This window comes from Pelobates fuscus, chromosome 7 (assembly GCF_036172605.1).
Source record: "Pelobates fuscus isolate aPelFus1 chromosome 7, aPelFus1.pri, whole genome shotgun sequence".
NCBI classification, from domain to species: Eukaryota; Metazoa; Chordata; class Amphibia; order Anura; family Pelobatidae; genus Pelobates; species Pelobates fuscus.
In genome coordinates, this window is record NC_086323.1 from 119,717,216 (window position 1) to 119,734,770 (window position 17,555).

The 17,555-nt window shown below is 38.7% G+C and overlaps 1 protein-coding gene across 2 annotated transcripts; it reads right to left on the reverse strand.

The window, feature by feature from the left end:
- Positions 1-5,899: 5,899 nt before the first annotated feature.
- On the reverse strand, positions 5,900-12,890 carry LGALS2 (galectin 2). 2 transcript variants are annotated; one of them, XM_063427456.1, is made up of 4 exons: positions 12,789-12,890; positions 9,815-9,897; positions 7,779-7,938; positions 5,900-6,123 (listed from the first exon to the last, which is right to left on the reverse strand). In XM_063427456.1, the coding sequence occupies exons 1-4, from the start codon at positions 12,792-12,794 to the stop codon at positions 5,977-5,979; spliced, it is 396 nt and encodes a 131-aa protein (XP_063283526.1). In that variant the 5' UTR covers positions 12,795-12,890; the 3' UTR covers positions 5,900-5,976. The 2 variants fall into 2 exon arrangements, with proteins under 2 accessions (XP_063283526.1, XP_063283525.1); XM_063427455.1 differs by lacking the exon at positions 12,789-12,890 and having other exon boundaries at positions 9,815-9,903.
- Between the last annotated feature and the right edge of the window lie 4,665 nt (positions 12,891-17,555).

Genomic DNA, 17,555 nt, shown 5'->3' on the forward strand with positions numbered 1-17,555 from the left:
CGATTGGAACGCACCGCAAGGCTTAATCTTGACGTCCTTACGTCTGGACGCGATATGATATTGATATATATATGGTGGAACTGCACTCAACCCTTCACTTTGGACTCTCAGGGTGCTGCTGGATCCGTCCCAGCACCAAAGAGACCATATATGAAGTATAATTGTAGAAAATAATTCAGGCACTCCAAATTCTTCCAAACAATAGGCAATTTTTATTGGACCCAAGAACCACGCAACGTTTCGACCCCTTAGGGCCTTTGTCAAGCTATATGATATTAAGGCTTGATCCGCAAACCCGGAAGCACTTGAATGACAAACACGAAGCGCTCCACCTCCCTAGTACATGCGAATTGGCTTAAGGGAAATCATGCCAACGTTCTACCGGTTTAAAAGCAGATCAATGGGTGGAATTACATTGTCCACAAAAAAGAGAAGCAAGAAGCCATATGGGATACTTTACCTTGCAGGTTTAACACACCTGTAGTGTCTGACTTTCTGCTATAACCAATTTAAACCAAGTTATAGATCAAATGCTGCTCCCTATGGGGAAGCATTGGATTGATTGAGATCATCAACATAAAAAGGGAGTGACAATATGAGAGGTGACTCGCCAGCAAGAGGAGCTGAAAGATAAGTGATACTTACTTTTCAAACCCTCACACAGTGGGGGGACATCTAGATAGATAGCAGGACACTATAGCATTAGAAATACATGTTTATATTCCTAACGCTATAGTGTTCCTTTAAGCACATATTAGGGTCTGAGGGTCATAAAATTGGGTACGATTAATTGTCCAGAATGCAGTGACATCGAACAGGCCTGGAAATAACTGTTGATTTGCAAATAAAAACAACTTAGAATGATTACAATAACAGTAAAATAAAATATAAATGCATAGTATTAAGTATAAAATACTAGAATAATATCACCTACACCAGAAAGTGAAAGTGCAATGATTCAACACTTATCTCAATGGATAGTGATGACAGATTCCTCCAGGGATATCCCAGAATGTATCCCTTTAAACACAATATAGATGCATCCAAAAATATAGAGGATACAGCTGTAAATCTACAAAAAATAAAAACATATAATAGTGTAACACTGTATGAAATATATTGGAATGCACTATTGGGTTACACTCACAGAATGGAGAGAGAAGTTATCGCCTTAGGGTGCCTCTCCTCATGGATATGGGGAGCTGCTCCAAGATTCTTTATTTCCTGGCCATAGCACTGCAGCATGAAGAGCTGGACTCAATGTGAAGAATATATATTTGTCTGCTTTATTAAGTAGAAAAACATTTTTAAAAAAACCCCAAAGTTAAAATCTAAAATTAAAAATATTGGTGCTGTAACAGGTCCTACGCGTTTTATCCAAGAGGACTTCCTCAGGGACCGTTAATCTGAGCAACCAAATGAGATGAAATCAGCAATGCAAAAAAATCCCAATGTAAAAAAGCAGTATAACCCCTATGCCCTGAGTCTCTCCTTGTCGAAGATAAGAAGAAGCATGGGCCATATAAAAGGAGGGACCCAGAGGGGAGGAGTTATACTGCTTTTTTACATTGTGATTTGTTACATTGTTGATTTCATCTCATGCATTGCATTTATTACATTGGATGCAGGGCCAGATTTAGATGAAAAGAGACCCTAGGCTATTCCACTTATGATGCCCTTTCACCTCCCATTTTTTAGTTTGTAAATTACATGAGAGACAATAAAATACATCATTACTGTGATATATATCAATAGGTTAAATGAAACATGTTGTAATGGGTACTAACATTTATAAAAAATGTGGAACGGATAATAAATAAAAAAAAAGGTTGAGATGAGGAGAGGGGGGTGATTGTGAGAGGGAGGGGGTGATGAGGAGAGGGGGGTGATTGTGAGAGGGAGGGGTTGATGAGGAGAGGGGGGGTGATTGTGAGAGGGAGGGGGGTGATGAGGAGAGGGGGGGTGATTGTGAGAGGGGGGTGATTGTGAGAGGGAGGGGGTGATGAGGAGAGGGGGTAATTGTGAGAGGGAGGGGGGTGATGAGGAGGGGGGTGATTGTAAGAGGGAGGGGGTGATGAGGAGAGGGGGTAATTGTGAGAGGGAGGGGGGTGATGAGGAGGGGGGTGATTGTAAGAGGGAGGGGGTGATGAGGAGAGGGGGGTGATTGTGAGAGGGAGGGGGTTATGAGAGGGGGGTGATTGTGAGAAGGAGGGGGGTGATGAGGAGAGGGGGGGGGTGACTAAAAAGATTACCTTAAATCCCTGGTGGTCCAGTGGGGGCTGCCTGGTGGTCCGGTGGGGTCCCTGGTGGTCTGGTGGTCTGGTGGCCCTCATTTCCAGTCTGCAGCATCGCAGAGCTGCAGACCATGGATCTCGCGAGACCCAATCAGAGCGTTGCCATGGTAACCCGCGGCAACGCTCTGATTGGGCAGTGCAAGCGAGATCCATGGTCTGCAGCTCTGCACATTGCAGAGCTGCAGACCGCCGGTCTCGGCGATCGCGGCAGGAGGGGCATTGCAGTCGGCCCTGGGCACCCCCTTAGTAAGTGGCACCCAGGGCGGACCGCCCCCCCCTTAGTACGCCACTGGTCATATCATATGCGTAGAATTTCTCCTTATTTTCGGTTCAGTGTTTTAGTGTTCACTGTTTTTAGAATAGTGTAATTTTAATTTTGCTAACAATTTGAATGTAGGCCCCTCTTGATCTTGAGGCCCTAGGCAGAAGCCTAGTTAGCCTATAGGAAAATACGGCCCTAATTTGATGTATATATAAAAACCTGCAGATCTCTTGTCTATTACCTTTGCAAACCCTCCCTTTCTCACCTCGCCCAGACTTTCAATGGCTGTCCAATCACAGACTTCCTAATGCAGCTCAATGAGAAGTCTTTGTAAGGCAGGTGCTTTGAGCAATTGCTGCCTCTTGAGGTTAGCTCCACTTAGCTAACCAATCCAGGAAGTAACAGGATCTGTTGTCAAAGTGGTGTAAAAAGTTCAATTTATAAAAGTGCCATTTTATAAATATAGATTGTAAGCTTGTTTGAGCATGGTCCTCATCAATCTATTATCCCTGTAATATTTTTTTATTTAACCTTCTCATTTATTGCTAAATAGTATTGTAAAGCACTGAGATATAAGTAGGCGCTATTTAAAAAATGCTTTTAATAAAAATGTATTGCATAACTGTTCTTCAACTGCTCTAAGTCGTTTCCGATAGTCTCTTCTTTTCAGAATAGCACTATCATACGAAAGTGTTATTCCTAAAAACTATTTTTACACTTGGGAGGTTAAGTGATGTCAAGATGCATGAAGAGCTTGTGATATCCCTGTTTTGTGCAAGCATACAATTTTGCAAGGTCGGAGATATGTGCTGTAATGGCAAGTGATAAGAAGTAAGAAATGCAACAGAATGGGATACGTGTTTCACATATGACAACACCATTAGCACTGTGGTCATAGTAACAGGTAGTTAGATGACATTTTACTTACACTCTACATAAATGGCTATACGCAATGGCCTAAATGTAATTCAGTGGCTTAATTGTAAGGCATATAATACTCCCAGCACTATAACACATTTAAATGTAAGTAAAATAGGCTATTGCTGAGTTATAACCCCTTCTACATTTATAATGAGTATTTTGACAAGTCTGAATTGCTCATTATGCACAGCTTCATCATAACAAGAGCAACTGAAATATGAAGAGGGATGACCTTCCAGTAAATATTTGCTTGATATTTAATCTAGACTGGTGGTTCTTCACAATTATGTGCATGGCATTAGATTAGATTAATTCTTAAATTTAAATTTATTAAATACTACTATATATTTTATATATTGGATTATTCTCAAAGTCTGCAGTATAAAAAAAAAAAAAGGGTAAATCAGCTTTACCAAACAGTTTGTATCTGTGTTTGTTAACATTAGGTTCAGCTGAAATATAAATTGAGCCACTGTGAGAATCACAGCAATGTAGCTAAATTCAGAGTATAGGCACATTCATTCAGCAATGTGATTGGCTGGAACAAGTACGTAAAGTGCATTGACTCTTTGTGGCCCATTTGGTGTACTCAACCAGGCTTTACTTTCATTTTATCAAAAATTTGTAACCCTTTATTGATGGTAACTGTGTGTTCTTTATGGACAACACGCACCACATAAGTGGTGTTATTGGTGTGCATATCACCGTACACAGGAACATGAACAGATATGCTGATTTAATATAGCATACCGATGATAGACAAGATAGGGCACTAGTGAATCAGTCAATGGACAAGGATAATGCAATAATATGGATCTTTAGATGGTCTACTTTAGATAATTACACTAGGGGTCATTAAACAGGCAAAAGTTAGTGTGTACTTTGCACACATTTTGTGAACAAGACTGCAAAGGTAACATCCGTAGGAAGTGATTATTTATTAAAAGGATGGATGTGTGAGAGCCAACAACATTCAGGAGGTGAGGGTCAGAGATATTGCAATTTGCATGATAATGGTTCTATAATTTATCTTGGCTCTCTTTGGCAGAGGGGGCCTCTCACAATGGGACACTTATTCTGCTACCTACAAATTAGCTTTGACATCTGTGTGATGACTCAAACTGCTCAGTTGAATACTACCTGGTTTGAGGCCCTGTGTTTTCAGGTTACCTATGAAAAAAGGCTTTTCACTCGACTTTACCAACACCTGAGCTTTCCATGTGTGTGCATGGCTCCACTGTCATATGTCTGTGCCTCGGAGAGGAATGAGGGGTAGTCTTTTAATAGAGAGGATTGGAGCAAGATATGGGAGGCAACCACTATGTCCTCTACCTGCATAGTATATCAGGAACGAATGCGAATAAGGTGGTACATGACACCTGGGAAGTTGGATCATATCGGTGCAGTTCTCACTCATGCCTGTTGGAGTGGTTGTGAGGACAGAGTTTTTTTTTTACCACATATGGTGGAACTGTTTGAAAATAGACAGTTTTTTTGTCAATATACAAACGGTCCTTTAACCCCTTAAGGACCAAACTTTTGGAATAAAAGGGAATCATGACGTGTCACACATGTCATGTGTCCTTAAGGGGTTAATACATTCTCTTCAAACCCAATGCTCCAACTCTTCAAATCAGTAGATTCCTTCATGTCCCAAAAAAAACAACTGCTCAGTAAAATCACACTTGTGGGCTCTGGCGGAGAGCTGAAGGAACATTGACACCTTGGAATTTAATCCTTTGTAAATTCTGAGATGAGAATTTATTGGATGACTTAACAGCTACAGTTTGAGGCATGACTTTGTCCTACCTTAAGACAATGAGTCCATGGCCTGGAAGCAACTATTACAATAATGTATAATGCCTTATGATCCTTTCCTCCCCAAACAGTCACAGGCTACTTCTGTACCCAGGGTACCCAATACACTCCTCCCTCCATTTCCTCCTCTCTTTTCTCTGCTCTCTACTTTTTCTTTTTTTACATAATTGTTAAAACTTTCAATTATGGTTTCTGCTTGGTATTAAGTAAGATCTCCACTTAAACTAGTCATTAAAGACTTGGACCAGGGATAGGGAAAATGTAACATGTAACTTACTTGAATCTGTCTTTAGCAGTAACACCAATATGAGCATATACATGATTATAGTTGCATGAAGAATCAAAAAGGGTCTGTTTTTTGGGGGGGTTTTATGTTCCGTGTTTAGGAAAAATAGGGAATGCCAACCAAACTAAAATCAAATTTGGCAGCTGAATTTTAACTGCAAATTCATATGTTTGTAAATAGTCCTTAGGAGTCACAAGTATATATGCATAAATTATTTTAAACCGTGTTTAGATGATAGAGATGCTTTAAATATGATTCAGAAAAAAATATCCTTTCGATAATATACTTAAGTTCAAGAGGAGACCAATTTATCATATCTTTTGCAGGAAACATATTTATTTGAAGACTTCATGAAGAATTTTATACATAAAACATTTTCAGTATCACCAAACCATTTACTCGTATTTAAAAGATGTGACTTTGAAGTCACCTTTGACAGACAAATAAGTTAGCTTGTCATAACCATGGCGGTTTGGGAAAGTGATCTCGTGGCCGTCAGGAAGTTTCACTTCAAACTTGTCCCCATTTAATTTGACTGAGATCTGCAAAATAAAAAAAAAGAATAGAAAAAAGAATGATAAGTAAACAACAAAAAAAAGATGAAGATTAACAATATAGGGAGGATAAGTAAAATAAATTTACAAGAAATGGTCAGTAATGGCGTGATACAACAATCAGATAACCAGACAGAGATACAGCATAGATATAGAGATACAAAATTATTACAGTGTATATATTTTTCAATTAAATCCAATTCTATAGTCACACACAAAAAAAATTTCAAGGGTACTGTGCATTACACAGCCCTTTATTATGTAGGCTAAATGACGGGATCTTTTGCACTTTTTCACATCTGCAATACCCTCCCTTTATTGTCAAGAACTGCAAAAATCCAAGGGATAAGAGATTGAGTTCTCTTTTTGAGGAGGTTTCTGATATCCTCCCTCATTTATCACAGAGGGTACCAGACTTGGGCCATTACAGTTACTAAGAAGTAATGGAATACCACATCCCTTGTCACATCCCTCTAGGCCCTAGTTTCTCAACCCATGGTACACATACCATAGGCAGGATGTACGTCTTCCAGTACTGTTTCCTCGTGCGCCCTGCAGTGATGCCAGGACCTGATGATGTCACTCTGCCTCCGGCATCACTAAACAGAGCATGATGGAGGAGTGCTGGAAGAGCAGGAAAATGACACAAGCCCTACTCTGAACCCCAGGGAAAGGATCCCCTCCAGCTCTCCCAAAGGTAGGGAGGCTGGGTGGACTTAAATAAAAATATGAAAAAAATAATAATTTGTGAGTGCATGTGAGAGAATGTGCATGTTTCTGTCCATGAGAGTATATGTGTCTGTCAGTGAAAGTCAAATCAGTGAGATTGTATGTATGTCAGTGAATGTGCGTCAGTCTGTGTGTGTGTCCAATCAGTGAGAATGTGTGTCAGTGAGTGCGTCTGACAGTTTGTGTGTAAATGTGTGTGTGTCAGATTCCTCTGTGAGTAAATATATGTGCATGTGTATCGGTGTCCTCTTTGTAACTATTAAGTATGTATTCTATTTTCCTGTTGTAACTTTTATTCTTCAGATTAATAAGTCACATACTTCTCCTTACATACACAATATTCACATTATGTCATATTTATTTCAGAAACATTCTTTACTACCTTTAGCCAGGCTTGTTCTCCAATATTGGCGTAACTTACCGTAAATAGCAATATCTACAGGCTTCCGTTGGAATTTAAACCAATAGAAATTACTTTCTCAAGTCGGGGTACTTATCAATTTTTTATACCAGCAGGGGTATGTCTATGTAAAAGGTTGAGAAACACCGCTCTAGAAAATTAGAGGTGTCCACAATATGATATTGCACTGTTAATGACATGGAGGATTTTGACTGATGATAACTGAGGCACTAAGTGACCATTATTTACATCCCTTTTTACGTCTGTCTGGGAAAAACCAACCCAGTTTACTATTCTGGTGAAGATTAATCCCTTAATAATAATTTTCCATAAATGACACTGATGTGAAGATTGTGTGCTGAATTCTGTAATCTATTAATACTCTATACAACATCTGTCCCTTGGGAAAAGCACACGTGCCATGACCTCTGAAATCCCAAAACATTCTCTATGACATTTGAATTAAGTGGGTGAACCAAACATATCTTGACCTTTGCATACTGCCAAAACTCACCTTGACATCCGACCCTGGGGTGAAGCACATATGTCCTGACCTCTGCTCTGACTCCCAGTTGTTGCTGCGTTTGGAGTTGCACACAATGGTATTCTCACTTAAGCGAGGATTAAAGTGCAGGCCTACATCACTCGAGTTGCGGCCAATGTTAAAAGAGAAGCTACAAAAGAAGGAGTAAAACAGAAATCAGGATAATTTCCTGACATGGGCACAGACAGGAACCGGATTAAACAACACAAGACCATAAATATATGTCACCTCTCACAAAGTTTCACTAAATGTACAGGCTTGAGGACAGCCCAATTTTGGAATTGTCTCTGCATTAAATCTAGGAATCTCCTAGAGCATCTTACATTTAGATTGCTTGGGAAGCTGAATAAATGTTTTATACGTAAAAGTTTTAGTGTGTTTGCTCATGTAGTTGTAAACAGAAAACACAGCATGCCAGGGATTCTATTGAAATCAGACAATTGTTTGGCAGGATTTCTGACACTCAAACAGTTGGGGAGGTCTTAAATGGAATGTGGGTGAAATCAATGTTGATCACTCCTAGCTATCAAAAAATTCTAATGACGCTGCAACCATGGGATGGATTTGCTATCTGCTAATGATCTTTAGATTCAATGCTTCCCTGCGCTATACCAATCAAAGGATGTGTAATTTCCAGGCTGGGCATCTCCATCCAGTGTTTCTCTACAGAAGGACAGAGAGAGAGTAAGGAGTAGTCTATATTAAAAAAGATGGGAAAGGTATTACAAAGCAATATAAAATAACTAGACAAATCAATATTTTAAAGGAACATGGTACTCACTATTTGAACTTCATCTTATGGAAATTGTTACAGTGCCTGCAGTAGTTTCCCTGTTGAAATTGCCACCATAATGTTTTATTATAGTCGTTAGAAGACTTCTAAGTAGCCAGGCATAGCATGGCGTCACATGCACATGTGTTGTACCGTCGCAATTTGTCACAGAGAATCATTGCATTTAATGATTTTCTGTAACAGAATCATTGGAGGATCGCGGCAAGCATGCCCCGCTTAGAGGCATGCATCCAGGATGATGTCAAGTAAGGAGTAGGCAATAGTGCCAAAGGAGACTCACACTTGAGAGAAGGTGAGTAAAATATATATATATTTTAAATATCAGTACACATCAATCATGGGGGCCTGCAATTAGTTAGGGACAGGGAGTACATAGCGTTAGGAATATAGATATGTATTTCTAACGCTATAGTGTCCCTTTAAGGAATGATTGGATGGGATATAAAAGATGATAACATTAATTAAAGGCAGAATCGCTAGCCAGATGCAGCAATAGAATAAAAGGGCCAGCTTGGCCTTAGCCAAATCCAAAGGGACCATCCATTGAGGCTGGCTATGTATATGTTGGACACACTTTAGGGCCAGCTACTCGTACCTGATTTCAATGGTAGCTATAATTTCACATTTCTTTAAAAAAAAAAAAAAACATACAAAAGAAATGTTAGCACAACATGCTTTATGCAACAGTGATAATAGTTGTTTTTTAAATTTTGTAGCACACATTATACCTACTATGGCTTTGATTTAATATTTTTGGATACGATTTTCAAAAGGTAATGTGTTTGGCTAAACTTTTACAAATTTTAAAATATATATATATATATTAAAATATCAAAAAGTATATAATAAAAACAAAAGATACTAGTATATATATTTTAAAAGTTTGTCCAAAAATATAAAATTATTTGAAAAAAATTTGAAAAAAATATATAAAATTATTTGAAAAAGAATATATAAAATGTATGTTGTCCATTATTGCTTACTAAAATATTTGTACTAGCAAGTGTTTAGAGTCCATTATATAAAATCCATAGTCTGTTTTCTAATCTATAAATAGGCCACGCACAGAATTGTATGGACACACTTTGCCAGCGAGCACATTTTTCCCTTAGAATTGTTCTCTCTAACAGGAAGGTAGACTGACTTTGATTTTCATTGTTTGATGAAATAATGTGGCAATGACCCAACGCATGCCGTGCCTCAGTAAACTCACCTCTTAGCATCTCCTGGGAGTTGTCCTTTAATCTTCAAAGACTCCCCAGACTTCAGCTCCAAGTTCACAATCTCAAATTTTTCCTGCATGACAAAAAAAGGAGAGACTTGATCATATGTGTTGCATTGAGACTTTGTGTACTGACTGTGAACACTGAATTGTTCACAGGAAAAAAAGTGACAAGAATGATATAGACCGCAAAGTTTTGCTTCTTTACCTCCTGATCACAAAATCCCATGTGCAAACAATTGGAAAGAAAATATATGACCAGCAACTTCCTCTTCCTTTGAACACTTCCTAAACCAGCTCAGACATAAGGAATTTAATAAACATATAAACTTGATATAGCACTCAAGTGAGGTATGCACATTTTAAAGAGATACAATGTTCTGTGAGGGCACTACATGACAACTAGGAGTGCCCAATTTATGCTACAAGAATAACCGTCCACCAAACAAAGGTAAATGTCCCCACTCTCTTCCTAGAGTCCACTCCAAAGTTGCATGTCTTTTAGTGAAGGAAAGTTTCCAAAGAATGGCCAACATTATTTGACTCTTTTCCGTATTTTGCTTTTTAGCCACAGCCATGTGGGATTTGAGCAAGATACAAATATTTTTCTCACAGAACTATTTAATCCAACTAAATAATGTATCAGTGCACACACTGACGGTTGTTTCTCTATGTTCTATGGATTTTTTTTTTTTCAAATTTCAGCTACTACAACTTTCATTTTATATTGCATTATAGATTGAGGAGTGTAACCAGTGAGTAAATGTTCTAAATTTAGTTATCTCACGTTGTAAAACAGCTTGTTGATAATGACAAATACTTGTTCTTGTCCTAACAGTTGACCTAAAGGTATAATCCTATCTTTATTGTTTGACTGCAATTGTTGCCACGTATACTGATAAGAAGGGTGCGGACATTTTTAGAAGTTCCATTTACTATTTCTGAAAACTGATGTGTCTTAATGTGATTGGCTGTTGAGAAACATAATTATCATCCTGATCACATTTTAAAGATAAGTAATACCTAGTCACCTGTTCTCAGGCTGTTATCATGTTGCATAATTATGTAAATATATCTATGATATTTGCACTGTGGTGTTCCTCCATAACTGGGGTTTGGAAATCAATGGTGTAGGTAACGTAAAGGGATCAAAGAGAGGCTCAGTGTCTTAAATTATCACAGTTAGTAAAGATAACTTCAGAGAAGAAATTCATATACAACATCCATTCACTTTACTAGATGTTTACTGATATTTTAAGGATTTGCAAAGTCCTATTAACCTCTGACAAATTTAATATTCAGCCATGGCTTCAAAAACCACTCAATGTGTATAAATAATGGAAAATACAGATTGTAGGAAGCACTTGCCCCTTAAGAATGTAATTGGAGAATGCCAAAACATTGGAGATAGTATCGGTAAAACGGATTGTCTTCTCTCTGGTAGGCATACACTTAATTGATTGCTTAATTGATTACTTGATTTGTTTTATGTTATGCAATACTATTTTTTCATGTTCTTGTTCCTGTGTGTTATTTACAGTGTAAACAGAAATAAAAGTGATTTTATTTGTCTTATATACTAGTGCGCGACATTATGAAATTAAATTGTCTAAATAATGCAAAATACGTTGGTAAGTGTTATGACTTAATTGTGAAGAGTGGAAAAGCAATGTGATATTATGTATTGATGCTATTAACACCAACTCCCAGGACAGTAGTCAGAAGGAGACTTGACAAAGCCTCAGGGGAGCCGAAACATTGTCTAAATGTTTGTACTCCACAATAAAGCTGCTGAAGAAACTACTTGGTGTGCCCAAAACTTTTTTGTTCTACTGGAGTCGTCAGAAGGAGAACAGTATCTGTTCTGAAACGGAAAAACTGGTACAGAAAGCCAGGGTTTACTCACTGAGTTGCATATTGTTATTAACTGAAAGAAAATGCTAACTGCAAGTCAACATACCAGATTTGAAAATATAGCTGAGATTGTAATTTAATAATCTAATGTAGGTTTTATTCGTCAATTTTTCCTGAACTAAGCCATGGACAGGTGGAGACAGGAAGCTTGAGGCAAATAAATAAAAATTAAAAAAACAGGCTACATGAGACCAATGTGATGGTCTTTGGATGGAAAAGGAACAGGGAAAAAAAAGAGTGAAAAACCGAATGGTTTATGCAGTGGTTAGGGTGGATTTCCGACTTTTCTTAACTAACTTCCAATCCTTAGTATTTTCAGATGATAAAATTAAGAATAAATCAGCTGCCATGCCTAGAGCATTTTCCAAAAGTGGAATGAATTCCTCCTACTAATTCAGTTAAAAGTCAGGTAAACTTGGGGAAACCTATGACCTGCAACGTTTACATTGCATGATCAATTGACTTTGCCATGTCTAAGTTTATTCAACCTAAGGAGACTATGTATAAATTGCAGTACTATAAAGTATTCTAAAGAACAGTGTATTTTTGCACATATTTTTATACGTTGTCATAATAATCACTTTTCTATTTTGTTGCAACTAGAACAGTTGTCTGATGCTAATTATGTTATATATCAGGGCAGGCACTAATTGTGTCATAATTACTCTATGGTTCTTACGAAAACACTTTTATATCTACCTTCCTTGTCTTCAAACAAGCTTTGATTTGCACCATAATGGTGATTGAATTATACAGAGTTCTAAAAGGTGTTGTTTTAAATAATTCATAAAGCTTTGACAGTTACTCTACAAAAACAAGGATTTACATATATACAACGTGAATGCAATAGAAACAATATATATGCATATGTACAATTAAAAGCCTAGTACCAAAGCTTAAGAGAGCAATATTTGTATCATCCTTTTAATTATTTGAATCTTTGAAGCACTCTCCACCGTGTGTAAAATCTATTGCAAACCTTTTAGTTGTACAGACAGATAACAACACATTTTAAAAAAAAATACAGATTAATAACATAAAATTGACTTACAGACATGGTCGAAAGCTAATCAAACTGCCCAGGGGTAACTGCTACAGAAACAAGCCTTTTTAGTGATGTGGCTTATTTATAACCCATCTACAGTATCCCTAAGATTATATATTAACTTTTCATGAATCCAGGGGGTGTAATAAATGCAGGACTTTGCCCTGGTAACAGTTTATTTCTGTCTCTGCAAATGCACCATACAGCAGGTATAACAATAGGAGTCAAAATTGTGCAATGGGGTGCTATTGATTTTAGGGGGGGGGGAGGGGAGTGTACTGAATATTACTTGACATTAAATTTTCTCTTTTTTAACAATGACTCATTCATAAAAAAGATTATTGTACTCTTAGAACATTTTGTAATAAACAGGTAATCCCCTAAGAAGTAATGCATTTTTGGAAATTTGTATCATCGTCACTGAATTTTGTTATCTCTCTATAATTAAATAATTAAACATATAGCTAATGCAATCTGCACAGCAGGTAAAGCAGGCTTTGCTAATTTGCAGGTCACATCATTAATTCTGATTAATGCAAATATTCTTTACTTGTGTATATTATTGTTGACTGATACTAAGCAATTCTAGATAGCATTAATTTTAAGAGGATTTATATACATTTTTGTGGGAAATTATAACCTCATTCCATGATCTATAAATCAGTAAAGACTTCATTAGTGGGATGTTTCCAGGAAAGAGCCCACGTTTTATTAGATTGATATTGCAAGTTCCAAAGACTATATTCCATCCATTGAATACTAACCATCCAACCCAGATGGCATTCTCCGTGGAGGTATCAGCTCAGGAATGAAATGTAAAGTGAACAATTGTATGGTAATTCGATAAAGTTAACCTGGAGCATTTGGCACCCGGGGCGGATCCTATTTTTAGCTAGTGAGTGTCAGTGAGTGTGTTAGTTTTTGTGTGTCAGTGAGTGTGTTACTGTGTGTGTTTCTGTTACTGAGTGTGTTAGTGTGTTACTTTGTGTGTGTCTGTTATTGAGTGTGTGTCTGTTAGTATGTCTGTTTGGTGTCTGCTAGTGAGTGAGTGAGTCAATGAGAGTGTATGTTTTGTAAGTGAGTGTGTATGTGTGTGTCTGTCAGTGAGTGTGTGTGTACGTATGTCTGTCAGTAAATGTGTGTGTCTGTTAGCTAGTGTGTATGCGTCTGTTCGTGAGAGTGTGTGTGTGTTTGTTAGTGAGAGTGTATATGTGTTTGTCAATGAGTGTGTATGTGGGTCTGTCACTATGAGTGTGTGTGTGTCTGTATGTATGTGTGTGTGTGTATGAATGTCTATCTCTGTGTGTGTTTGCATGTGTGTGTGTGTGTGTGCCTGTATGTGGGTCTGTATGTGTACCTCTTGGTCTGCATGGGTATTTGTTTGTCTGTATGTGTATCTGAATGTTTGTCATTAAAGGACCACTATAGTACCAGAAAAACAAACTTGTTTTCCTGGCACTATATAGTCCTTAGGTCCCGTCCCCCCATCCTTGTGGCCCTCCTCCTGCTGGGCTGCAGGGTTAAAACTAGAGGGACCTGGCACCCAGACCACTTCATTGAGCTGAAGTGGTCTGGGTGCCTATAGTGGTCCTTTAAGTGTATGTGTATCTACATGCACTGGCGTACATACCACGGTCGCAGAGGTCGCAGCCTTGCAACCCCTGCGACCTTGTGCCCGCCGCCATGAGTTGCGGCCGCGGACGGTAAGCGCCGTGGGGGAGGGTCCCAAGGATCAGTTTTTGCACCGGGGCCCCATGGATCGTGTGTGGAGAGTAGGGGGTGATGTGTGAAGGAGGGGGTGATGATGAGAGGGGGGTGTGATGTGTGAGGAAGAGTGGGGTGATGTGTGAGGGAGGGGGTGATGATGAGAGAGGGGGGTGATGGCATCATGGATGGGGAGAGAGGGGACAGACTAAATACCTTAATTCCCTGGTGGTCCGGTGGGCTCCCTGGTGGTCCGGTGGCCATAATATCCGGCATGAATCTCGCGAGACCCAGTACGAGGTGGGGTGATGGGGAGGGGGGTGGGGACTAAATACCTTTTTTATTCTCTTTTCAATGTAAACATTGTCTTTTTAGAGAAAAGACTGTGTTTACATTGGTGTATAGTAACATCTCTAATAGGAGTCACTAAGATGGCCACTAGAGGTGCTTCCTAGTCAAGTGCCACATAGTGTGCAGCACTGGCGTTCAACATATCCATGCTCTGCAAGGAGATGCTGAATGTTCCCCATTGAGATTCAATGCATCTCAACAAGGAAATGCTGATTGGAGCAGCTCTGCATTTTGCTGCATGTGTACAATAGCCTACCAAAGATTTCCTATAGGAAAGCATTATATTGGCTGAGATCATCAAAATTAATCATCTCAAGCATGGAAGCAGAAGCAGGCGGGTAGGTCACAGCAAGACCGGCACAGTGTGGGAGAAAAGGTGAGTAAAATTACCTTTTTACTGCTCTGACTGGGGGCAAGGGATCTAGACAGCTACACAGGCACTAATAGTGTCAAGAATACATGTTTGTATTCCTGATACTATAATGTTCCTTTAAGTGTCTTTGCCTTGCCACTCTTTTCATCCGCATGTTTTTTACTCATGTGTGATTAAGGATGGGCATTCTCTGGGTGACAGGTGCTTTGCTGTAATGTTTGCTCTGGGAGGAATTGCAGAACAAATGCTGGACAGCACAGGTAAATTAGATGATAGATATATTAGGTTGTGTAAATAGTTAAATGTTTTCTCCTAATCACTGTATTCACCCCTTCAATGTTACTATGCATAAAGGTAATATTCCGCGTACAGCATGTGTGTGCCATAAAATGGAACAAGAAATGTTCTAATATAAAGAATAAAGAAACATTCAGTGCATCTGAAACATATTTGTTTCTAACCGCACCATGCTACCTAAAAATCCTCATACATCGTTTAACCCCTTAAGGACACATGACGTGTGACATGTCACGATTCCCTTTTATTGCAGAAGTTTGGTCCTTAAGGGGTTAAACGGTACCGCCAAGCAACATGACCACTACAGCCTGCAGGAGTACTCAGGCCTGGTTCCCAAATGGAGAAAACCATTTACAAACGTGGGTCCTTGCTCCTGGTCTCCTCACAGTGCTGGTGACATAAAATCGTCACCCATCAAATTGCCATTAATTGGCTGAGAGGATGAATAATGATACCCCAATGATGCTGCTGGAGAAGGGGTTACACTCCATTAAGGGGTTAAACTCCACATGTGCAGTGTTCCATTTTGCAATGCACAAAGAGAAAAGATATTTTGAGAATCATTGAAACCACAGGATAGGATACTAAAATATTGTTTTGTAACAAATATTTCACAAGCTAAAAAAAAAAAAAGCTGCAACTTCCTCTTTAAATATAATCTACTAGCATGTATTTATCTAAACAGTCCTATGTCTTATCTCTGCATTTAGTGTTTATCTGAAATTCTGTATAAATAACTCAAATATTTAAAGAGGAAATAATAGTTTATTGTGTATATAAAGGTTCCATTTATAATTCTTTAATTTTGTTGAACACTGTGGTACTCTGTGAAAGCTATTCAGTACATCAGAATTAAAAATCATACATGTGCCTTTTTAAATGTAGTAAAAGAAGAAAGATGGACAACTGCTCATGTAGTATGCATTCTGGAATAATATAAGTAGAGTGAGCTTAAAGGATTTCTCCAAGCCTTTTTACTCCTTTTGGAATTGATAACGGAGAAACTGACGGAAGCCAAGCACAGAGAAGTGGACACAGGTTTCTTCAGGAAGGAAGAGATTCTTTATTCGATTCACCGACCGGGGCTCAGAGGGACTAATGTCACCAAAATACAACAAGATCTGAGCCCAGAACTGACTGTGTAAATGCATAATATAGACATATAGCTCCTCCTATAGTTAACTCTACCCACATATACTCTTTACACAATCAGCTGAACAAAGCCTAACTTCCCTTACCTGTTAGACCACATGGCTCACCCAGAACAATGGAGGAGGGGAAGTGTTTTCAGTTTCTGCATTCCTGCACTTGCTCAATACAGTGTCGATTGTATCTTAGCTACGTGTAACTGACTAACTGATACACCAACATTTACACATATGCCACATGGCAATCTTGTCCTAGTAAATTTATTTTTACTGAGATTCCACCACATTCCCCCCTTTGATGCTTCTGATATTTCACAATTCCAGATGCATCACTTAACCATAGTTTGCTTACACCTCAGGTTGCCATGAATCAGAACAGACCTCGTAAGCATCTTAGCATCATTACAAATTCCTTCAGCACTCCTCATTCTGAATATATTCTCTCTGGGCTAAGGGTTCATACTTGCAAACAGCCATTACATGCGCAGCTGTTTTCCTTTCTGTCGTGCTCTCTATGACACTCTGTATGGACCTAATTACCAATGGAACCAAACATGGTAGAAAGAGACACACTATAATCAACATGACTCCTCCTACCAATGTCTTGATCCCTCCAAGCTGCTCGTACCTACTTCCAAACCAACTACTAGAATTGTACCCGTTCCAGGCTTAACCCCTTAAGGACCAAACTTCTGGAATAAAAGGGAATCTTGACATGCCACACATGTCATGTGTCCTTAAGGGGTTAAGTCGGTACATGCGTCAGTTTAGCCATGTGGCTTGTGAGATCAGCCACTGCCTGCCCTTCATCATCTATGTGCAGACAACAGTTGCTGAGATTGAACTTTCCACATACACCTCCTTCTATTTGCACTGGAAGTGAATGGAGGACTTTATCAA

Bases quoted from the DNA above. Each gene is read 5' to 3' on its own strand.
- LGALS2 (XM_063427456.1), bottom strand. The intron at 7,939-9,814 runs GTGAGTTTACTG...CTTCTTTTGTAG, and splicing joins CTCCCAGGAGATGCTAAGAG to CTTCTCTTTTAACATTGGCC. The intron at 6,124-7,778 runs GTGAGTTTTGGC...TTTATTTTGCAG, and splicing joins CCCCAGGGTCGGATGTCAAG to ATCTCAGTCAAATTAAATGG.